At 41.2% G+C, this 25,305-nt stretch overlaps 1 protein-coding gene across 1 annotated transcript in view; it reads left to right on the top strand.

The window, feature by feature from the left end:
* DOCK3 (dedicator of cytokinesis 3) overlaps window positions 1-25,305 on the top strand; it is a 377,800-nt gene that overhangs the window by 294,177 nt on the left and 58,318 nt on the right. The window contains exons 20-27 of the mRNA XM_065885910.1: window positions 2,321-2,404; window positions 3,443-3,543; window positions 7,662-7,743; window positions 12,179-12,349; window positions 15,408-15,600; window positions 18,556-18,683; window positions 21,071-21,217; window positions 23,225-23,323. Coding sequence (XP_065741982.1) covers window positions 2,321-2,404; window positions 3,443-3,543; window positions 7,662-7,743; window positions 12,179-12,349; window positions 15,408-15,600; window positions 18,556-18,683; window positions 21,071-21,217; window positions 23,225-23,323 — 1,005 coding nt within the window. The remainder of the gene's footprint in view (window positions 1-2,320; window positions 2,405-3,442; window positions 3,544-7,661; window positions 7,744-12,178; window positions 12,350-15,407; window positions 15,601-18,555; window positions 18,684-21,070; window positions 21,218-23,224; window positions 23,324-25,305) is intronic.

Below are 25,305 nucleotides of genomic sequence, written 5' to 3'. Positions count from 1 at the left end.
ACAAAAATAAGCTCAAAATGGATTAAGGACCTAAATGTAAGGCCAGAAACTGTCAAACTCTTAGAGGAAAACATAGGCAGAACACTCTATGACATAAATCACAGCAAGATCCTTTTTGACCCACCTCCTAGAGAAATGGAAATAAAAACAAAAATAAACAAATGGGACCTAATGAAACTTCAAAGCTTTTGCACAGCAAAGGAAACCATAAACAAGACCAAAAGACAACCCTCAGAATGGGAGAAAATATTTGCAAATGAAGCAACTGACAAAGGATTAATCTCCAAAATTTACAAGCAGCTCATGCAGCTCAATAACAAAAAAACAAACAACCCAATCCAAAAGTGGGCAGAAGACCTAAATAGACATTTCTCCAAAGAAGATATACAGAATGCTAACAAACACATGAAAGAATGCTCAACATCATTAATCATTAGAGAAATGCAAATCAAAACTACAATGAGATATCATCTCGCACCAGTCAGGACGGCCATCATCAAAAAATCTAGAAAGAATAGATGCTGGAGAGGGTGTGGAGAAAAGGGAACACTCTTGCACTGCTGGTGGGAATGTGAATTGGTACAGCCACTATGGAGAACAGTATGGAGGTTCCTTAAAAAACTACAAATAGAACCACCATATGACCCAGCAATCCCACTACTGGGCATATACCCTGAGAAAACCATGATTCAGAAAGAGTCATGTACCAAAATGTTCATTGCAGCTCTATTTACAATAGCCCGGAGATGGAAACAACCTAAGTGTCCATCATCGGATGAGTGGATAAAGAAGATGTGGCACATATATACAATGGAATATTATTCAACCATAAAAAGAAACAAAATTGAGCTATTTGTAATGAGGTGGATAGACCTAGAGTCTGTGATACAGAGTGAAGTAAGTCAGAAAGAGAAAGACAGATACCGTATGCTAACACATATATATGGAATTTAAGAAAAAAAAATGTCATGAGTAGGGGTAAGACAGGAATAAAGACACAGACCTACTAGAGAACGGACTTGAGGATATGGGGAGAGGGAAGGGTAAGCTGTGACAAAGCGAGAGAGAGGCATGGACATATATACACTACCAAACGTAAGGTAGATAGCTAGTGGGAAGCAGCTGCATAGCACAGGGAGATCAGCTCGGTGCTTTGTGACCGCCTGGAGGGGTGGGATAGGGAGGGTGGGAGGGAGGGAGATGCAAGAGGGAAGAGATATGGGAACATATGTATATGTATAACTGATTCACTTTGTTATAAAGCAGAAACTAACACACCATTGTAAAGCAATTTTACTTCAATAAAGATGTAATAATAAATAAATAAATAAGTAAATACTTTAAAAAATAGCTGTGGCACATATATACAATGGAATATTACTCAGCCATAAAAAGAAATGAAATTGAGCTATTTGTAATCAGGTGGATGGACCTAGAGTCTGTCATACAGAGTGAAGTAAGTCAGAAGGGGAAAGACAAATACCGTATGGTAACACATATATATGGAACTTAAGAAAAGAAAAATGTCATGAAGAACCTAGAGGTAAGACAGGAAAGAGACACAGACCTACTAGAGAATGGACTTGAGGATATGGGGAGGGGGAAGGGTAAGCTGTGACAAAGTGAGAGAGTGGCATGGATATATATACACTACCAAATGTAAAATAGATAGCTGGTGGGAAGCAGCCGCATAGCACAGGGAGATCAGCTGGGGGCTTTGTGACCGCCTGGAGGGGTGGGATAGGGAGGGTGGGAGGGAGAGAGACACAAGAGGGAAGAGATATGGGAACATATGTATATGTATCACTTTGTTATAAAGCAGAAACTAACACACCATTGTAGAGCAATTATACTCCAATAAAGAGGAAAAAAAAAAAAGTAGAGTAGCCCCCACTCACTGCAACTAGAGAAAGCCCGCACTCAGCAACGAAGACCCAATGCAGCCGATAAATAAATAATTTATTTTTTAAAAAAAAAGAATCACTTAGATTGTCTTTATTTCAAAATTACTGTTCTACATGGATGTCCTACGTTTTTTAGGTAATTGCTCTTTCCTTATAAGTTTATCACTTACCCAATAGGAAGAGCCCCTTTAAGTCTCTCTTAGGGCCCTTTGGGCTGTAAGCAAACACCCCCAAGTCCACCTAGTTATTTCTTGGCTAGGCGGAGGTGGGATACTAGGTTATTTTTAAGTGGTGGTTTGAGATATTAGGAGATCTTTGACTTTGTTTACTGGGAAATAAATTCATTGGTGTATGGAAGTTTGAACATGTGTCCAAGGTCCAAAGACCTGAGCCCTCTGATTTTTATGCTGTTGCAGTTTCTACAAGACATCTTAGATACGCTGTTTGTGATTTTGGATGATAATACAGAGAAATATGGCCTGTTGGTGTTTCAGTCTTTGGTAAGTCTCACCCTTCCTGATTTTTATTAATTACTCCCGTCACATATTTTTTAAAAATCTAAGGAAAGCAATTTATTATAGTGAGTCAGCACAAGATGTAGATGTTTCCAATAGAAAAGGAACTGAGGAGTGTCACCCAAGGAAGACCAACAATCACCCTACCAGGCAGAGCCCTACAAGATCAAATCTGGACTTCAACTTTGTAGTTTTGATACTCAGTCTCACCACTGTTGCAGGGTTTCCTAGCCCCTGAAATAGTGACATACACCAACAAAAGGCCCAGAGACTAATATAGGAAACAAGACAGCCTGTTTTTCCACTTACAAAAGTAGGATACAACCACCAGGAAAAGCAGAGACTCACTTGTGCTGGTGGAGCATCACACTCTCTCCTTCTATGCAGTGGTTTGGGAGCCAGAGTCTCAGAAGGTTGCTTAGTGTGCAAGGACAGTGATTTGGATGTTCAGTGTGTTTTGTTGAATATATCCAGTCCTACAGGAGGGCTGTATGTTCAAGGAGAACCAGATACTCTGAGTCTACCTGACAGATGAGGAGCAGAGGCAAGAGTTAGAATGGTACTTGCAAAGTTTGCTTCTCTGGCTTTTCTTCTTGTTTCCCTGGCCAGCCAACCCCATTTCCGAAGGGTACAGCCTTTCATAGGCTGGTTTGGCCTAGAGGACAATATTTTTCTCTCTCTCTTTTCCAAGTTTTTTGAGACAACTTAGTGTTTATGCCACCTACACAGGTATTGTTTTGTATTCCCTAGGTCCATGTTGAACCACCTAGCATTCGTGAAGAGAGAAGCTCAAAGTAACACTGGCATTGACAAATGAGTCCCAAGTTTGGAATGGGAGGCCAGGGATGTTAGGAATAGAACAAATATGACAGAAATACAGACACAGAATGGAAATCCTACATTCACTGGGAACACTGGAGAAAACACTAGCAGTTTGCCATTCCTTGAAGAATCAAGAGTTGTTTCCTGCTGGGGATAAGTTTGAGGCCTCCAATTAATTCTTCTACCCTCCATCTCTCCCAGGTATTCATCATCAACCTGCTCCGAGACATCAAATATTTCCATTTCCGACCTGTAATGGACACATACATCCAGAAGCACTTTGCTGGAGCCCTGGCATACAAGTAAGTTGCATTTGGCACCATCATTAGGACTTGTGTTTGACTAGAAAGACGGGCTTTTAAAAAATTCAGTGGCACCAACATTCGTTCAGCTGACCTTTTTTTTTTAAACTTAATTATTTTTTAACCCTGGTAAAATACACATAGCATAAAACGTATCATCTTAACCAATTTTTTTTTATAAGGGTAACCTCTCTTTTTTTCTTTTTTTTTAAAGAATCAATTTTATTTATTTGTTTATTTTTGGTTGCATTGGGTCTTCATTGCTGCACGTAGGCTTTTTGTAGCTGTGGCGAGCGGGGGCTACTCTCTGTGGCGGTGTGCGGCTTCTCATTGCGGTGGCTCCTCTTATTGCGAAGCACAGGCTCTAGGCACACAGGCTCAGTAGTTGTAGCACTCAGACTTAGTTGCTCTGCAGCATGTGGGATCTTCCCAGACCAGGGATTGAACCCATGTCCCCTGCATTGGCAGGCGGATTCTTAACCACTGGGCCACCAGAGAATTCACTTAACCATTTTTAAGTGTACAGCTCAGTGGCATTAAGTATATCTACATTTTTGTACAACCATCACCACCATTCATCTCCAGAACTGTTTTCATCTTGCAAAACTGAAGCTCTGTACCCATTAACCAATAACTTCCCATTCCCCCCACCACCACCAGCCCTCATGTAATCACCATTATACTTTTTGTCTATGGATTTGCTAATCTGGGACCTCATATAAATTGAATCATACAATATTTGTCTCTTTGTGACTGGCTTATTTCACTTACCATAATGTCCTCAGTGCTCATCCATGTCATAGCATGTGTCAGAATTTCCTTCCTTTTATTCTAAATAATGTTCCACTGTATATACCACATTTTGTTTATCCATTCATCTGTTGATGAATACTTGGCTATATTTATCCACCTTTCAGCAATTGTGAATAATGCTACTATGAACATGGGCATAGAAATATCTCTTAGAGACCCTGCTTTCAAGTCTTTTGGGTATATACCCAGAAATGGAATGGGTAGATCATATGATAAACCTATTTTTAATTGTTTTAAGGAACCACCATACTACTATTTTCCACAGCAGCTGCACCATTTTACATTCCCACCAATAATGCACAAGTGTTCCAATATCTCCACATTCTCGCCAATACTTGTTACTTTCTGGTATTTTGTATTTTTTTAATAGTAGCCTTTCTAATGGGTATGAGATGGTAGCTTGTGGTTTTGATTTGCATTTCCCTAATGATTAGTGACGTTGAGCATCTCTTCGTATGCTTATTGACCATTTATATATCTTCTTTGGAGAAAAATCTATAAGTCCTTTGCCTATTTTTGAATCAGGTTGTTTGGTTGTTTGTTGCTGAGCTGCAATTCTGGATATTAACCCATTTTCAGGGATATGATTTGCAAATATTTTCTCCCATTGCCTTTTTAATCTGTTGATTGTGTCTTTTGATGCACAGAAGTCTTCAATTTTGATATAATTTATCTAATTTTTCTTTCATTGCCTATGTTTTGATGTCTTATCCAAGAAATGATTGCTTAATCCAATGACATGAAACTTTTCTCCTATGTTTTTGTATAAGAGTTTTATAGTTTTAGCTCTTACATTTAGGTATTTGATTAATTTTGAATTAATTTTTGTTTATTATGCAACATAAGAGTCCAATTTTATTCTTTTGTGTGTGGATATTTAGTTTTTCCAATACAACTTGTAGAAAAAGAATATCCTTTTCCCATTTAATGATGAAAATCATTTGGCCATATACATGAGGGTTTATTTCTGGGCTGTTTTATTCTATTGATGTATGTATCTGTCTTTATGCCAGTCCCACCCTGTTTTGACTAGTCTTTATAATCAAAGTTAAAGTTACTCTTTGTAGCTTTGTAGGACGTTTGAAATCAGGAAGTGTGCATCCTCTAACTTTGTTCTTCTTTTTCAAGATTGTTTTGGCTGTTTGGGGTCCCTAGAGATTCCATATGAACTTTAGGATGGATTTTTCTATTTCTGCAAAAAATGTCATTGGGATTTTGATAGAGATTGCATTGAATTTGTAGATCACTTTGGGTAGTGTTGACATCTTAACCAAATTAAGTCTCCCAATCCATGAATGTGCATGTCTTTCTGTTTATTATTAACTTCTTTAATTTCTTTCTCCTTTTTTTTCAGCAACATTTTGTTTTCAAAGTATAAGTCTTTCACCCCCTTGGTTAACGTTATTCCTAAGTATTTTATTCTTTTTTGATGCTACTGTAAATGGATTGTTTTCTTTTTTTTTTTTTTTTTTTTTTTTTTTTTTTTTTTAAATGGATTGTTTTCTTAATTTTCTTTTTTGATTGTTCGTTGTTAGTATATAGAAAAGCAAATGATTTATATATGTTGATTTTGTTGCAGTGTTGCTGAATTCATTTATTAGTTCTAACAGGGTTTTTTGTGGATTCTTTAGATTTTTCTATATACAAGATCATGTTAGCTACAAACAAAGATAATCTTATTTCTTCCTTTCCAATTTGGATGCCTTTTTTTTTTTTTTTTTTGGCAGTACGTGGGCCTCTCACCGTTGTGGCCTCTCCCGTTGCAGAGCACAGGCTCCGGACGCACAGGCTCAGCGGCCATGGCTCACGCGCCCAGCCGCTCTGTGGCATGAGGGATCCTCCCGGACCGGGGCATGAACCCGTGTCCCCTGCGTTGGCAGGCGGACTCTCAACCACTGCGCCACCAGGGAGGCCCCAATTTGGATGCCTTTTATTGCTTTTTCTTGCCCAATTGCTCTTTCACTACTAATATGTTGAATAGAAGTGGCAAAAGCAGGCATCCTTGCCTTGTTTCTGATCTTAGAGGAACACATTTCAGTCTTTCACCATTGAGTATGATGTTAGATGTTAGCTTTCCGCTGATGTTTTAAACTAGAGTTTATTACATAGTTGTCATACTTTTCCTTCTAAGAAATGATGGCAGAGCTGCTAAAAATATGTCTTGCTTTTTCAGTGAGAAACATGTGAATAGCTAACTATAGTACTGACAAATAAATATCAAAGAAAAGAAAAAGATAGTCAATAAAAGAGATAATATGAATAATAAACATGGGAAACACTCACAGCTTATCTAAAACCATTAAAGCGATTTTTAAAGTCACCATATTATTCTATGGAATGAGCACAAGTTGTTTATTTATTTATTTATTTATTTATTTGGTTGCACCAGGTCTTAGTTGCAGCAGGCGGGCTCCTTAGTTGCGGCACATAGACTCCTTAGTTGTGGCATGCACGTGGGATCTAGTTCCCTGACCAGGGATCGAACCCAGGCCCTGCATTGGGAGCACGGAGTCTTATCCACTGTGCCACCAGGGTAGTCCCAGCACAAGTTTAGAAAACAAAACCGAAGGGTTCTGAGGCTGTGGAATCACTGGAACTCTGACACTTTGATGTCACTTTGGAGAGCAGGCACTGCGCTGTGTACTTTACATGTGTCATCTCATTAGAATTCACAGTTTGAGATGTACTGTTGTTTCCTCTATATTTTAAATGAAAAGAATGAGGACAGAGGACCCAAATAACTTGCCCAAGGATACAAAGCTAGAAACTGATAGGCCTAAGATGCGAACTGTTATCTGACGAGGGCCTGCACTCTTGCCCTGTGTACTCTTTTGCCATGTAAATGTGAAGGCCTTCTGACCCTGTAATCCCATTCCGCTCAGATGACTTGGTCCTAAGGAAATAAGATCATTGGGATGGCAAGGAGAGGCACACCGGACTATATACCTTTATTTAGAGTCTGTTGTATGTTCGGGAGACTTAGCAGTTTTAAACAAAACAAAACAAAACACACATCCAGTCCCAGACTTCAGGAAAACTTTCTTGTAATCAGAAAAAATGTGTGTCAGGGAAAGTGGGAAAGAATGATTATAATTGCTGATTGAAATGTGGCAACTCTTTTTGGACAGGGAGTGTTGTCTGGTCTTGGATGATCTAAAGATTCCACAGCTGTATTGGATCCATCACTCTATTCTAGCTCATTAGCAGTATATTATTTCCTATATGGCTAATTCAGGACTGCAAATATTTTAGGCTGCATTGCTTTTGGATTAACGTGGGGTTTCTGAAACTGTTCTTTTTCCTAGGGAGCTAATCCGCTGTTTGAAGTGGTACATGGACTGCTCAGCAGAACTGATTCGGCAGGATCACATTCAGGAAGCCATGAGGGTAATATACTGAGCTTGCTGTACAAAAAGGGCCCACCCCTGCAGAACTTTGCAAGTAGCCTCAGTGGAGTAGTGTGCAGGACAAGTGTAGACAGCCAGTACACTGCTCTGCTTTCAGGAATGACTGCCTTGATCCACATAACTGCCTTTTCCTCGCTTTGATTTTGCCCTAAAAGGTCTTTATTCCTCATCATTTTATCTTAAAGCAGGAGGGAGGGATGATGTGCATGTGGCTCTGAGCCATCCTCCCTGCCTGGTTTTTACCAACAATGTCAGTCTTTGCTTCCACTGGCTAAAATATCATATCTCCTTCTAAGCCAGTGTTGGTGGCAACATTGATGAGAAATAAGATCTTCCAATACTTTTCCCTTCTTCAGTAGTTACTAAACATTGTTTTCTATAACTGTTTTAAGAATGCACTGTATGCAGATATGTTGAGAAGAAGATAATCTAAAAACTGTGACCAGGCAGCCCTTTGCCTTGCTGGACAGCTCCACTTTACAGGGGACTGTCCTCATTGTTAGTTAACTATACTTTCTGGTAACTTCTTTTCATGGCTACTGCTTCTACTGTAGAGAACAGCCTATGAGAATGTTGATCCCTCTTTTGCTCAACAGTTCTCCATATAGCTGTTTGAAGAAAACTGTCGTATCCTCTAAGAACTCATTTAAAGCAAGTTCATGCTTGCTTGCTTTCTTTTTTGTCCCTGTCTTTTCTTGTTCTTGAGTTACTCTCATTTTTTGGTTGCTTTTTAACCATGTCTTTCCCATCCTTTCTAGTTAGTAATAAAAGAAGAATGGCAGCAAAGTAGTCCTGCTTTCTCTTTGTCCTCTTTTAATATCCCATCATCTGCTCTAAGTACTTCTGGGCCTATGATTTTGTTATTCTTGTCCACGTGGTAACAGGTAAAACAGATGTTCCCCCAAGCATCATCAGATTAAAGAGGCAAAATCAAATCATAAATCCATATTTTCCCTGCCTCTTCTCTGCACATTCTTTAAAAATCTAAGGCCACAAGTCTCACTTCTGTCTTTCTTCACGCAATACATGTCAGCTGAGCAATCAGCATGTCATGGGTGCTAAGGTGCAAAGAGTAAGACTGACCTCTCCCCTTGAAGAACACATCCCCTGTGTCCTAAGGGGAATCAGGCTCAAACACAAGTGTAGAGCAGGGTTCTGAGTGTAATGTGAGGGCAAGCACTAGGTTCTGTTCTTCTCTGAACCCCAGCACCTGTGAAGTGCCCTGCATAGTATTTGAGGGGATACAAGTTGAGTTAAATACAAAAGATTCTATGTGAGTTCATAAATCAATTGCTTAAGGTTACTGGAGATGCTATCTCAGAAGTTTTCCCCTAAGAGTCATTCATTCAGCCGTTCATTCAGTCAGTATTGCTTGATAACTGCCATATGTCAGACACTGTGTTAACCACTGGGGATTCAGCAGGAGCCCAAGTAGAAAGGCTAGGCCTTCATAGCACTTCCATTCAAGTGGGGAAAAGGCAGATAATAAACATGTCAAACAGATAAATACACAAAGTAATTGAGAAAAGAAAATTGATGATGCTATGAGGGAAATAAACAGGATCTTGGGATGGAATGGCTGGAGAGGAGGGTTTACTTCAGATCAAGAGTTTAGGGAAAGCTTCTCTGACGAGGTGACCTGAGCTGAAATCAGTGTTAAGAACTGGGGAACACACATTTCAGACTGAGGAAACAGAATGTTTAAAAGCCTGGATGGGAAAGAGCTAGAGTTTTCAAGCAACCGTAAAGTGGCTGATGTGACCAAAGCAGAAGCTTTCAAATGTTAGGTTGGATGTGAGGGGTGGCAGAAAGGAAGACCTGAGGGTGGTTCCAGGGGTCTGGCTAGATGAGCTGGGTTGATGGCAGGGTCACCTATGGAGGTACAAAATTCCTGGAGAATATCAGGTTTGGGTGGGGAAAAGGAAGAGTTCCATTGTGGGGGAGCACTTTTCTGGGGGTACTTTCATACTTGTTCTTACCATATCAAATGTATTTGAGTGGCATCTGATACTAATGCATCTAGCCCAGCGGTTTTATCAGGCCATTTCCACTTCTTCATCAAATTTCAGTTTACAAGTCCTCTTGACCAAATGTGTAAGTCTCTATCTGATCCTAATTTCATCCTTATTCACAGAATGCATATGCTTCTGACCTGGCATTTCTTATTCCGGTATCATAATCTGTGGACCAGGAAACCTCCTCTTCTTTATTGCTCTTGATTCAATACATCTTGCTACTTATACATCATCTCTTCCTTTCCCTTTCAGAGTCATGACCTTCCAAAGTTATGCCACTAAAGATGAAAATAAAGAGTCTTTTATTTTCTTACTTGGTTACATTATTCCTGTGTGAATGACTTACGAGGGGGTATCCTTGGTGGGTCTGAGGATGGCTTTTGGCAGGGCGTTCCAAAAAGGCAGCATACTTTTCACTGCTGAGCTGCATCAGGTTCTTACCAGGGAGCCAGGAAAGAGAAAGCACAATGATCTCCTTAGTGACAGAAAGGTTGTAATAACTTTTAGGATCTCTTTTCCCTTCAGGTTCATTAACTTAAGTAGAAAAAGACAGAGAAGCTGCTTCAGCCATAGTTAAGTGTTCCATTGTCTCCACACAGGGTTGGGAACACCTGTAAACTTCAAACAACTTCCATAGGATCCACCTCACCTTTTATCCCACTCTTCTGCTCTCCTCTCTTTACCCAGTTGCATCTGTCACAGGTGGCCAACTTTACCTGGTCCTGGCCATCAGCTGGTGCTGATGGTAAAAATCAAGAGGAGTAGGGAAAGGGGAAGTCAGGTAATGATGGATGACTAGAAGTGAGCTTGTTTTCCTTGCCCTCATCCAGGTTTTCACAGGCTGTCTTCGACAGCCTTGTACTCCTCTGCAAAGTGTTTTATATTTTAGGACTTAATGGAGGAATTGATCTCTCATACCCAGGAAGTGCAAGCGACTTTGCTGTCTGGTTCTGCCTCTCACTCTGAAACTAGTGGATGTTCTAAGCCACTCAGTACATCTCTTGTGGTAGTTGTTTCAAACTGAGAAAAAAAAACACTTTCCTTTTTAAATTTAGCAGAGACTTTCCAGGTTCTTTACAGACCAGGCATTAAATTTCCGGGTTATTTGTAGACCAGGCATTAAAAGGCTACTGAAACAGAGACTGTAGCATTTATGGAAATGAGGCCAAACACTGTAACTTATTCTGCAGAATCCTCTGGTGCAGGCCTTGGAACACACATTTTTCTGAACTAGCCATTTTCCAGTGCCAACCGAGTTCAGTGTGGAGCACATAAACACACACACACACACACACTCACACACACAAAGTTTTGCTTTGCTAAACCTGACAGATGAATAGATCATGAAAGTAGCTTGGGAATTGTTTCCTGTTATATAGTTCAAGTAACTGAGCTCCATATTTCATTCTTGGATAAGTTTCTCCTCAGTTTTCAATGTCTCTGCCTTTCCAGTGTCTGGGAAATCATTAGCCTTTCTTTGATTAGAAAGTATAGTCTTGGATCTTGAATTCTCTTAAAAGAGAATTATTCAGCTCATAAGCATGGGCCAAGCTGCAGGGACTCCTCAGAATCAGATTCTGCTCCCAAAACATGTTATGGGAGCTTTGTCTTCTGTATTGTTCATGAACTATTGATGGCAGGTGTCCTGGTCTGGAAGAGGATGGAAAATGGGTGGGTTAGGTCCACCAGCTCCTGTGCAACTAGGGACAAGTTCTTCAGACTTGACCCCTGGTGAGAAGGCTGGCACCGTGTCCATCTGTTTCTTGAAGATGCAGAAGACTCTTTAAAGGACTCTTCCTTCTTGGAATAAATTTAAGAGAGGTTCTTATATCATTGCCTTTGTAGCCTTTTATTTCCAGACCTGAGAAAAATGAGAGAAATTTAATTTTCTTTTGATTCTATATGGTCTTGAATTCAACTGCTTCCATAACAGTCTGTGGTTATACACTTCCATAGCCGCATGAAATAATTTGATGATTCTCTCAGTACATAGACAGTTGCTGCTCAGTGACCCTTGGAGTTTTGAGAAAAGGTTTAAAAACTTAAAGTGCTTCACTACTAAATATAAAGTAGATTAATACTAACCTGCTATATAGCACAGGGAATTCTACTGAATACTCTGTAATGACCTATACAGGAAAAGAATCTAAAACAGAGTGGATATATGTATGTGTATAACTGATTCACTTTGCTGTACAGCAGAAACTAACACAACATTGTAAATCAACTCTACTCCAATAAAAATTTTTTAAAAATTAAACTACTTGTCTCCATAGTTGGAATTGTCCCCCTCCCAATCTTGGTGTATAATTTTCTGGTACTCCACCCTTCATTCCCTCATATGTTAGTTTCTGGACATCTTTAACACCTCTCTGTCCCTTTTTCCTCCTACACCTCCAGGCCTTGGAGTACCTTTTCAAGTTTATTGTGCAGTCAAGGATCCTCTACTCACGTGCCACCTGTGGGATGGAAGAAGAGCAATTCCGGTCCAGCATCCAAGAACTTTTCCAGTCCATCCGGTTTGTGCTCAGTTTGGACAGCAGAAACTCAGAAACACTCCTTTTCACTCAGGTCTGTGAGCTACAGCAAAGTTTTGCTGCTGGATTCTTGTCTGTCTTAGCAGGTGATTTCTTTGTCCTCTGGCTTCCAGAGTAAAAGAAGCCCTGCCAAGCCCCTACATTTTGGGTAAGGGATGAGTTATAAGGAAATACCTAATAGAATAAAATGCTGCTTTTACTTCAAAGCTAGCTATGCCCCAGCTTCCAAATATAAGACAGCCCAGTGGCTTTATGGTGGAGAAGAAGCACAACTTTGCCCTCTTTAGACCAAATTTATTTAGCTACCATGCTATTAGTTGTTCGTGAACATCTTACTTATAGAGGATATTCAGAATGTATAGAGAATTTTATTTCCTAGCCACTGTATTTTGAAAACCTCAGGTTAGTATTGGTCCATCCTAGCAGTTAAGAATGAAATAGGTTGAAAAACAGCAGAAATAACTAGAAAACTTTGGCTAAGAATTAGGATTAGATTCCATTAGAAATACCAGTGTGGGAAGCAAGTCGCTTCCTTATATTAAAAATGTCTGTCCAGCTAATCAGTCACCTTTTACATGCAACCTTACCCTAGAAGGGATCACGGATATTTTTCATTACCCCAGTCACAAAGGGGTTATTTTTGCTTATAAATAAATGTCAGAATTTTATCTAATGAATTTCACTTCTTTGATTTTTCTGAAGCCAATTATTACATCAAAACCTATGAGCAAAGACCAGACAGCCTTTCTCATGTCCGTTCATTCAGTCACTGCCAGGTCTGTCAGAGCAAATGTATGTTTAAGTACCTCGTTTAAGATTAGAATAGTCTGCTTTTTTTGTTTTCCACTTGCTTCTGTGTTGCCCCTTGATGCCAGTTGCCCATAAGCCCCTTGGCCCAGAGAACAGGTGAGCAACTGGGGGATAGCCTCTATAAAACGGTGGAATACATCAAGGTCACCAGGTATCTCTATAAGAAAGGCTCCTTCCATGGTCTCCCCTCCTGAACACCCCAAGCCAGTCATCTTTCTCCTTCCTTCCTCTCCCCCAGCCTATCTGTTCCTGCCAACCAGGGCCCAGGACACCTACTCCTCCCTCAGCATGTGGAGATGTGAGGAGCTAGCAGAGCAAGCCAGATACACTTTCTGAGAACTCAACAGTGCCCTGTCCTCAATGGCATGTTCCTATCACATCAGGATAAATAGCTTAGATGTAGTCTTATCTTAGACCTGAGTCAGAATCAGACCTGCTTCTTTGGTGCCAGGCTCATGTTTCACAGTTTCAGAACTTTCAGCAAGTATGCTCTTCAGTCAGACTTTATATCTTTGATTCTGACCACTAGGAGATGTTATGGTGCAAGTGTCCTTCTGTTCCGATGCCATAAGTATAGGAAATTTCACCATTTAAGAGAGCAAATCAGCTACTGTTTGTTGTTGATTATGAAATACCTGCTTTTCTGGGAATTTCCTAGCAGTCCAGTGGTTAGGGCTCAGCACTTTCACTGCCGTGGCCCCAGGTTCAATCCCTGGTTGGGGAACTAAGATCCTGCAAGCCACACAGCACAGCCAAAAGGAAAGGGAAAAAAAAAGAAATACCTGCTTTTCCCCCTTTGTCTTTTGTATCTAGTTGCTTATGATGATAGTTTTTGTGCTGGTTCTAATTACTGCAAAATGATCTCCTTGATATCCCAGGGAGTTATAAATCTGCAGATAGAATTCATAAAAGTTCAGTCCTTGGTCCTGGCCTGAACATAGACTGCAGTATGACAGACCCATTTCCCCAGGTCATAAATTTTCACTCACTCTAGGCCAGTGTCTTACTGCCTGTTGAAGCAATCAGGAAAAACAGCTCCCCACCCTGCCCCCCAAACTGTCACTTAGGAAGAGCACACTCTCACCTCGTCTCAAGGTGACACTCCATTTCCCTTTGTAAATCTTGGCTTAATAGTGTAAGAGGACTGAGAAGTACGAAGAGCCTCCTTCATGCTGCTTCCATTTAGACAAGAGAAATGAACAAGAGCCAGCATTTATTGAAGGCCTATTGTGTGCCAGGCAGTCTACTGGAAATTAATTTTATGCACCAAAACTTTTTCCTCATACCAATGCGAGGAGATAAGTAATAGCATCATCCCCATTTTATAGATGAGAAAAGTGAGAATTAGGTAGTAACTCACCCAAGTTTATGTGGCAGATAAGTGGTAACGCTGGGGTTTAAACTCATGTCTGTCCAATTCCAAAACCCATTCTCTTTCTCCTAAACTATTCTGCCTCCCAAAGGCTCAGATTCTCAAGAGAATATTGAGAATCAGTTCTCAAGAGGTTACCATATGGGTCTGCCAGAGCTAAGATCCTAGGAGAGAATTCTCCAAACACACACATACTCCACTTGTCCAGGCCATCTAGGTCTCTGAACTCTATGCCAACATTATCAGCAGTCCTCAAGAGTTCATGGCTGACTAAATCCACACATTCTCCATCCTTTTGGATTTACGCTTGAAACTGCCAGGCATCACACGTGAAGGAACTAATTTACAAAGTCTTTAGATTTCATGGTTTCAAATAAATTACACTATTCTGGGGAAATGGTCCAGTTTTCAGAGCTGGATTGCTAGCTGAAGGACTGTGAATGGAGTTCACCTAGTGCTGCTTGATGGTGCTCAGTTATCTTTGCCTACATTCTTTGAGAGCTTCCTGGCTTGAATTTGGGACTGAAACTGGAAAATCAAGAGCTTGATCGTAGAGACAGACAAAAAATTTAAATCCATTTTATGAGCAAAAACAGCTATAGATGTTAAGCCCTAGAGTTAATTTCTGTATATATTCCCTTTTCTTGCCAGCAAATGCCTTGGCAAGTTCTGAAAGCTTCAAGCGGCCTGAGCCCCAGTAAATTCTCTTGTTTTGGTTACCTTTTTGGTTCTTCCTGCTGCATGCCCTAAGAGTGCTGCAGGGTGGAGTCCAAGGCCAGGGAGGAGCACATTCGAGGCAGGGGTGCTGCAATGACTTCTCAACCTCTCACCACCATGTATCATTGTCTAAGCATGCAAGATAGATGCATACCTAACTCTGAGCTAACCAGACCTTCACTTGCTTCTGCAGGCTGCGCTTCTCAATTCCTTCCCAACGATCTTTGATGAGCTGCTGCAAATGTTCACTGTGCAGGAGGTAGCAGAGTTTGTGAGAGGGACTCTGGGGAGCATGCCCAGCACTGTGCACATTGGGCAGTCAATGGATGTGGTCAAGCTGCAGTCCATTGCCAGAACTGTGGATAGCCGCCTATTTTCTTTCTCAGGTAAATCAAGTTGGGATGAGAGTCACACTCACCTTTCTTCCTTATCAGGGTGTTGGCCAAGTGGGAAGCAAAGGATCAGTTTCATCAGCCATCATGCAAGACACCAGTGGCCCTTCAAATGCAGAGTTTTTGGTAAACTCTGTTAGAGAATGCAGCCAGAACCTAGGCCTACTGCCTTACTCACAGTTTATTCCTAGGGACCCACATGGGGTCGCCTGCCTCCAGGCCCACAAGTCTAGCCGGCTGCCAAGAATGGGGCCTGCCATAGCCCCAGCAGGATGAAAAAGCAGAAGGAAACGAAGGGGAACAAGAGAGAAAGGTCTAGCCCAAGGGGATAGGATAAGTCAAGGAAATAAAAGAGACCCTGAAAGGGGGGCCCTGAGGACCCACTATACTTTCTTGGTTCCTGTCCTCACCAGTCAGATAGATTCCTCTCTCTGAAAGAGCTTCTAAAGATTAGACAAAGTGATGGAGAGGAGCCCTCCACACTCCAAAAGAGGTCAGGACAGCCTAACAAATACCGTCAGCAGGCCAGACTGTCTTTCAGAAGGAACCCCCGGAGTCATACCTGAAACCACATTGAATGTGATCAAGTACTCAATAGTCAGATGTTAAGATCAATGTGAGCCTGATCCTTTAAGCAGAATATCACTATTGTGGAATAAATTTCTAGGGCACAGGAATAAATCTGAAACGCTAGTAAAGCAATTATTATTAGAATTTTTATAATTAGAATTTTTTGGTAGTAAAATTTTTTAAGTTTGACTTTTAAAGTATAAGAACAATAATTTCTCAGCCCAGAGCTACACACATTTGCAGTACTAAATAAATACTCTCTTTAACTTAACTCTACCTGTGTAAAGTATTGCTGATGGTAAAGCTGCCACCAAGAAATTCAGATTTTCTCCACCTGTAACTTTTTATGGTAAACACTTTTCTCTTCATCAGTTCCTGGATTGAAGATAAAATCAATGGTTTGGACATACTTTCATTGAAGCCACTGCATACACTCAAGCTTTGAGCACTGCTTAAAGCAGATGCTTTCTGAATATATGGGAAGGCAGACAGCAGACTGCCCTCATTGACATATGTTATTTCTAATACTTTTGCATGTACTTGCTGCTTCCCATAATCACTTAAGAAAAATTCTTATCTGGCTGGAACTATGTAATTGGATATTGAGATAATAAGCCACGACCAAATTTTCACTTGCATCTCACTTTCATTGAATGCCTGAGTTGAAGCATCTTCCCTGAAGCAGGAAGACTTTTACCAGTGGTGTCATTAACCAACACATATCCTCAGAGCATATCAGTTTGGTTTCTTCATTAGCAGGTTCCAATAAAAAACTACTATTTTGTCTGCAGGCAGCTGTTGGTTGTTACAAATCTTGCTCTGTTGGTATTTTGGTCTACAAAACACAGTATGAACTTCTCTTTTATCCAAGCATCCTTTTAAACATAGAATAGCTGTCATTCCATTTTTTTGAACATATTCTAAGTATTTGACAAGGCAGTCCCCAAAACCTCTTGTATGTCATGTAGTTTGTCTTTTGCTGAAAAAGATTTTCATTCTGAATTTCATCTGGAATACTTAATTATGGTCAAATATGAATAATAAATCCCAAATGCCTTGGCTTGTTTGTGTTACTGGTAGTCTGACTGAATCATGCTGGCCGGGTGTTGTGGTACTTTTATCACACAGTCATTGACTACATTGGAGTGCAAGATACCAGAATCATGTTCACACTTGTGTTTCACCTTCTCACCACACCTGTGAAGTCATAGATGGGGGAAATTAAGCCCACAGGAGGAGTCAACCTGCCTAAAATCTTAGAGTGAATTAATAAAAGAGCTTGATTTAGGATTTAGCCTTCTTGAATTTGGAGTTCTAAATATAGTCACCCCCTGATGAAAATATTATTCAGGTAGCATTGAAGAGAAAAGAAAAGAAAAACATTTTAATGTATGCAGTAGGATTGACAATGAGGTTTAGCTGATTATTGCAGGCTTGTGACAAGATAAAAGTCCTGCTTCTATTCCTTTCATTGCTGTGGATATATGTAGCATCCCACAAGCCTGAGGGGAAAAGGAGGCAGGCCTGATGGCTGACGCAAAGTGCGTAACTTATGGGGGTGCAAGTGCCAGGCCGCCATCCAGGGCATTGTGAAGAGGGGCCATTTATAATCCATACTAAGTCTGCAAGTTCAATCAGTGTAGTTCAGGGCTTCCCTGGTGATGCAGTGGTTAAGAATCCTCCCGCCAATGCAGGGGACACGGGTTCGAGCCCTGGTCTGGGAAGATCCCGCGTGCCGCGGAGCAACTAAGCCTGTGCGCCACAACTACTGAGCCTGCGCTCTAGAACCCACGAACCACAACTGCTGAGCCCACGTGCCACAGCTACTTGAAGCCTGTGTGCCTAGAGCCCATGCTCTGCAACAAGAGAAGCCACCGCAATGAGAAGCCCGTGCACCACAATGAAAAGTAGCCCCTGCTCGTTGCAACTAGAGAAAGCCTGCACACGGCAACGAAGACCCAACACAGCCAAAAATAAATAAATTTATTTATTTTTTTAAAAAATCAGTGTAGTTCATAGAACTGTGTCACTTAAATGGGGTTTTCACTGTAATCTGTGCTTTTAATTTGGAGTCTAGTCAGTAAAGAGATTTCATTTGGAAGCAGTCTCCGAACATTATCCTGAATAACATGCCCTAGATATTTAGGCCTGAAATGAGAAAGAAGGAACAATAGATAGAAGGATAATGCTGTGCAATGTCTTAAAATGTCCAGGAAGTGGGCTGTTAGGCCCACATAAGGGAAGGGGGTGATTTCCAGCTTGGCTCCAGTCTCAGCCCCACCTACTTTGAGACCAGCTGCATCCCACATTGCCACTTGCTTCCAAAGGTAGCTGGTTCTCCTCTGAAGGGCTTCTTCACCTTTGTGTTTTCTCTCTCAGAATCCCGTCGCATCCTGCTTCCTGTGGTTCTCCATCACATTCACCTTCACCTGAGGCAGCAGAAAGAGCTGCTAATCTGCTCAGGGATTCTTGGCAGCATCTTCTCCATCGTCAAGACCAGCTCTCTGGTAGTGGCCCTAGACCCACTCCACTGCCCACCCAAAGCTCTGTCCCTCTCTTGTGTTACTTTAGCCAGAGGCAGACCAACAAAGATCAGTCTGTATACTTCCCAGTCAGAGAAGCTTTCATCAGTGATGGGGGTGCCCAAGTGAATGGAGGCCTCCCTGTGTGTGCCCAGCAGGCTTCTCAACACAGCAGTCTTGCTATGTTAAAAAATTGTACTGCCATAAATACACCCAGAAACATAGTTATCTATAGTACCAAAAAGCCCAATCCTGTGCATGCTCTATTTCTGTCAAAAGGTATTACTTCTGTATTCCTGGGAGTGTTCTAAGGATACTCACGCACAAGCACAGGGAGGCAGGCCCGGACTGAGAGGCAGCTTGCTCATTCAGACTTTTCTGGCAGCTTCCTGGCAGCTTGATTCCACCCATATGGCATTCCTGTACCATGCCAGATGAGAGCAGGGTGTACGAGAGATAAATGTTGTCCACAAGAGTTCTGAGCCTCATGGGATGGTAGAGTTGTACTTTAGGGGTCAGGTTTCAACTACTAGTGCTTTTGCCTATTTTCTTTCTTCTTTATTTTTATTTTTTAGAAGAGATCTGTGGTAGGGAAGGGAGGTAGGAAAGGAGGGAAAACGTATCAGGCATGAATAAGGATAGGAATTTATTTTAATTATATTTATTTTATATATTTATGATAATGGAAGAAATGCATATTTCTTTTAGAAAATTTGGAAACTTATAGGAAAATATAAAGAAACTTAAAACAAGAATGAGTTTTAATTATGCTATCTTATTAAGTTGAGGTAAGGTTTTTGGAGAATAAAATTTCAAGTGCATTTAAAATGAATGCCAGTAGCCAAGTGATAGGAACATACGAGGTTAGGTTATCCAGGAAGATGGAGCAGGAGAGGTGCTGAAAAGATAGAGTGTGCTTGTTTTGAATAGGATACAAGGACTCAATAGGGGGTTCTGGTATCCAGACTTAAAGTACCATCTGGTGGTGGGGGCCCAGCTTGGCAGAGTGACTGTGATGGTTGTAGTGGCCCTTTTGTTTGATCTTGGCTCCAGGCAACGCCTAGCAGCTCTCTTTCCCATCAGGCCTCAGAGAAGCAACATCAGGCACATAAGGTGTACTGGTAACCCAGGGTCAGACTTGGGATGGGAGGCTTACTGCTAAAGGAAAGAGAGAAATTGAAGGGGAAAAGAAAGGGTAGGGGAGGAATGGCAGAGGAATGGGAACAGGTAAAAACCTGAAGATGATCTGGTTGTGTTTGTGGGGCTAGAGAGTCAAGTGCAATTAGTTGCTTACAACTAAAGAGCCATCACAGGTTTTAAGAGTGTTATGATCAGTTCAGCAAATGAGAAAGAAGACTTTGGTCCCAAGAGCTGCTCAAATTTTTCACGTGGAATGGGGCTCAGTGTAACTATATTGAATGGATGGAGGGTGGGTGAAATTTAAGCTCCATGAAAGCAGAGATATTACCTTTCTTGTTCACTTCTGTATACTCAGTTCTCAAACAGTGACTGGCACATGGTAAATACTTACTGAATGGTGGGTTGATGGATGGATGGACATTTGGACCAGTAATAATATAAAGAGACTGGAGAAGAGGCAATGGGAATCTCTTTGTGAGATAATGAAAATCAAGTTATAGGGTTTAAGACTGCATGTGAGAGGTCTATAAAAAGATAGCACAGACTCTGCCTAAATTCAGAACCTGGTGACTGGGAAGCAGCCCTTAGTGAGGAGGCGTGCTCCGTTGTTTTTGTGAGGCTGCCTGAAAAAGATGCACTGAGACCAGAGTCCTTCTGGTGGACCAGGGAACGTGAGCAAGAATGCCAAGGAGCTAGAAGTGGCATATCTGGGCAGCAGTCAGGCCTGGCAAAAATTGAGGTCACTCAAGGAGAAAATGGTTCTCAGAAAGACTGAGATACTTCTGTGTGCATTAGCAATAGTAAAGGTGCTGCCACCACACCCCCTGGTGTGAATTCTTTACGATTTTCTCAAAATGTTAGTCAGCAGTGCTGTGCTTCCTCCTGACTTTCGTAGGAAAATCAAAGAAAACATTTAACTTAGAACCTTCACTTCTGCCCTGTATATTGAAATTAATGTATTTGTCTGAGGTTCAGAACTGTGGGTGTCAGGGTAGTGCTGCGTTAGGGTAAAGCCCCAGCCACCAAACCAGCGCAACAGTGGCAGGTGTGCCTCACCTCCTTTCAGAGCCATTGTTCCAGGTTCCTTGACACTGCATACCAGTGAGGCCAGGAGCTCAGTGTTGAGAATTAAGTCAGAAGACCACTCCTGATGTGGCTGACTTAGTACGTACTGCCAGCTGCACGTCAGCAGGTCTGGCACTAACTGTGTGCTCTCTCGCTGCTCACTCCAGGAGGCAGATGTCATGGAGGAGGTAGAAATGATGGTGGAGAGCCTCTTGGATGTGCTCTTACAGACTCTGCTCACCATCATGAGCAAATCGCACGCTCAGGAGGCGGTAAGAGGGCAGCGGTGCCCGCAGTGCACAGCAGAGATCACTGTTAGTAACTAACATTCAGGTTTTCTTGCTTTTCTAACCTGGGGTTCCTCCACACCAAACCTCATCTCACCATCACACCACCTTCATCTCAGCTTCCCTTCCTGCCTGGTTGTCAGCATGCTGCCCTTTTTCCTTCTCGAGTCATACTCCATCTCCACTCTGAAAGCTCTAGGTTCATACTCACAGGAGTCTACTTAGGGGCAGATCCAGTGATGCTTCCTGTCCTGTTTTCCTGCACACCACCTGCATTGGCCTTTGCATTTGAGCCAAGTCATTTTCTATAATGTGGAATAAAGCAGAGACATAGTAAGAGGATGAAGGTGAAAAATATAGACTATTCCTTTTAGGAGCAGGCTCTTGTAAATGACGTGCATGACAGTTATTTTCTCACAATTTGCTTGTACCTACAAATTAGTCGCTTTTGTCCATAGTGTTTGTATCTAAATGTCTAGCATCAGGAAAAATGTGATGAGGTAGAATTGGACTGGCATTACTGAACAATGATATCCTATGATCGAATTAGAAGAGAAACAGACTGGGAAAGCTTCTCAGGTGTGGCAAAGAGACACCCCCCAGATCCCCCACCCCTATACAGAGTGGACTTCTTAGCCCTGATGTTGGAACATGATAAACAGATTGCTTGGAATCTTCTAGTTGGCAGGTGGAAGACTACAATGATCCCTTTGTAGAAAACCTTCTATGGGAGCAAGCCAAGCTCCAGCATGTTAGGGAGAGCAAAGAGCAGACATGAGTTCTGGAGCATTGGGCTTGGAAGGAATATCTGCTCTCTTAGGAACCCCTATTCAGGACACCCTCACTATAGGTAAAAACATACGCACCCTGCCATGTCCTGGCAGCCCATCCTTCTAACCAGCAATGACACAGTGCTGGCTGTGGGCCAGATTCTGCTTTATGTACTCTGCAAACATTAACTCATTAGCAATACTAAAGAAGTGATCTATTTTATATGGATTTAATGAAGATGATAGCAACAATTTATTGAGCACAGCTTTATGTAGTGAACTGTTTACTTAAATGCTTTATGTACATTAATGCATCTGATCCTCACAACAAATCTATAAATTATGGCTTATGTCCATTTTTTCAGATAAAGCTGAGGTTCGTGTACCTGTATATATTTTAAATACATGTATGTATAATAATTTCATGAGTCTAAAAAGGATCTGAGAGACTAAAAAACTGTTGTCAAATTCCCATGAGTTTAAAAACATTTGAAAACTGCCCAAATGAAGTAATTTTTCCTCCATCCCTTCTAAGGAGCAACCTTGTAAGAGGAAGCCATACTCAGCTGCCCTGTGCCAAAAATTTCCATGAGATGAGTCTTTGGAGTCCTTAAGGTGGGGTTTTCATCCATGTACCCCAGTTAGAACTTGAAGAAATTTTAAAGACTCATTTTTTATCTTTAAATTTTTACTTAAAGCCATTAGCTCATCTTCTCATAAAGTTCAGTTTTGACTCTTCTGCTTTCCAGAGAGTTATGTTGATCTACTATGTTCCATCTGCCTGGTCCAGTAATCACATGTAAGCTCTGGGAGGTCCCCAAGGAGATCCTTGTAGAAGGGCTTCTCCAGCCCAGCAGGATAGGCGGAGTCCAGATTCTGTCCAGAGAAGGCTGAGAGCCCTGTTCCCAGTAGGCCCTCCAGACTTCTCTATGGTACCCTGGCAACATATAATGACAAAGGACTATGAAGCCAAAACTTTCCTAGGAAAAAAGCTAGAATATCTGTCTTACTTGGCAGTACTTCTTTGTTATAGGTTAAGGTTTTTCAATTAGCCCCATGCTGCAGAGGTCTTATTAAAATTCCCAACCCTTCAGGCCCCCCTTAGCTGAAAAGAAAATTCGTTTTCAGGGCCAGAGTTGTCACCTTCCCTTTCATGATCATTGGGGCCATCTCAGACCCTTCCTTCTCTCCTTGCCCTCTGTGGATTGGGGGAACACAGCTCTTGTCATTGGCTTTGCTAAGTGTTTTTTGGGTTGGTCCCCAGGGCGAGTATGTGTCCTGCCTTCTCTCATTGCTCCGCCAGATGTGTGACACCCATTACCAGCACCTCCTGGACAACTTCCAGAGCAAAGATGAGCTCAAGGTAGGCAGAAAAACATTGATCTTTCACCCGGGAAAGGAAGCATGCAGCTAAGACTGCCCAGGAGTCTTTCCCCTGCCAGAGGGTGAGTGCAAGTAGCCAGTGTTGCCAAGGTATAAGATGTACTAGCCTCACTTTACATCTGACTGCATGGCTTCCAGAAGCTGAAAGCCAGCAATATTCCCATAGATCCAGACCCCAGTAACATTGGCAAGTTTTCCCTGACTGATAGCAGCCCTGTGACCATGTGCCTCTATGAGAGGCTACTCTGGGCCACACTGGTTGTCAGCAAACCAGGACTCTTCCCTTTCTTATGAACTCAACAGATGATTTGTAGATTGCTCATGAAACAGGCTTCACAAGACCTATCAATGTTCCAGCTGTCTTTTTGCAGAGAGTGATAATCTGATCTATAATTCATATGGAAATGTGGGGAACTCAGAATAGCCAAATGGTCTTGAAAAAGAAAACAAAATTGGAGGAGTCACACTTCCCAGTTTCAAAACTTACAACAAAATAACAGTAATCAAGATTGGTACTGGCCTAAAGTTAGACAGATAACAGTGGAATTGGATTGAGAGTCCAGAAATAAACCTTTATATTTACAGTCAATTGATATTCAATAATGGTGCCAGGACAGTTTCAATGAGGAAAGAAGAGTCTTTTCAACAAATTGTGCTGGGACAACTTGATACCTACATGCAGAAGAATGAAATTGTACCCCTACTTCACACCATATAAAAAATTAACTCAGAAGGGATCGTAGACCTATTTGTAAAAGCTAAACTGTAAAACTCTTAGAAGGAAACATAGGAGTATATCTTTAAATCCTTGGGTTTAGCTGTGGTTTCTGAGATTTGACACCAAAAGTAGGAACAACAAAAGATAAAATAGGTAAGTTAGACTTTACCAAAATTAAAAACTTGTATATTTCAAAGGACACCATCAAGAAAGTTAAAGACAACCCACAAATAAAAGAAAATATTGGCAAAGCATGAATCTAATAAAGGACTTGTATCTATTATATAAAGAACTCTTACAACTCAACAATAAAAAGACAAATAACCCAATTTAATAATGAGCCAAGGATTTAATAGACATGTCCCCAAAGAATATATGTAAATGGTCAGTAGACAGTTGAAAAGATGTTCAGCATCATTAGTCATTAGGGAAATGCAGATCAAAACCACAGTAAGATACTGCTTCACTTTAATTATATTCACTTCAAAGTGAATATAATTAAAAAGACAAGTATTGGTGTTAATTCTAACTTAAACATTTGGTAGAATTCACCAGTGAAGCCATCTGGTCCTGTGCTTTTCTTTGTGTGAAGCTTTTCAATTATTAATTTGATCTCTTCATTTATGATAGGTCTACTCAAATTTTCTGTTTCTTCTTTAAATGAATTTTAGTAGTTTGTATCTTTCTAAGAATTTGTCCATTTCATCTAGATTATATTATTTGTTGGCATGCATTTGGTCCATAGTAGTCCCTTATAAACCTTTCTAGTTCTGTAACATTAGTAATGATATCCCTTCTTTCATCCCTAATTTTTATTTATTTTTTATTTTTTTATTTTTAATTAATTTATTGGCTGCATTGGGTCTTCATTGCTGCAAGCGGGCTTTTTCTAGTTATGGCAAGCAGGGGCTACTCTTCATTGTGGTGCGCAGGCTTCTCATTGCAGTGGCTTCTCTTTGTTGCAGAGCACGGGCTCTAGGCGCGCAGGCTTCAGTAATTGCAGCATGCGGGCTCAGTAGTTGTGTTTTGCGGGCTCTAGAGTGTAGGTTCAGTAGTTGTGCTGCACAGGCTTAGTTGCTCCGCGGCATGTGGGATCTTCCCGGACCAGAGTTCGAACCCATGTCCCCTGCATTGGCAGGTGGATTCTTAACCACTGCGCCACCAGGGAAGTCCTATCCTTAATTTTAGTAATTTGAGTCTTCTCTCTCCTTTTTTTTCTTGGTCAGACTAGCTAAAATTTGTCA

This window comes from Phocoena phocoena, chromosome 10 (assembly GCF_963924675.1).
Source record: "Phocoena phocoena chromosome 10, mPhoPho1.1, whole genome shotgun sequence".
NCBI classification, from domain to species: Eukaryota; Metazoa; Chordata; class Mammalia; order Artiodactyla; family Phocoenidae; genus Phocoena; species Phocoena phocoena.
This window is presented reverse-complemented; position numbering and strand designations above follow the sequence as displayed.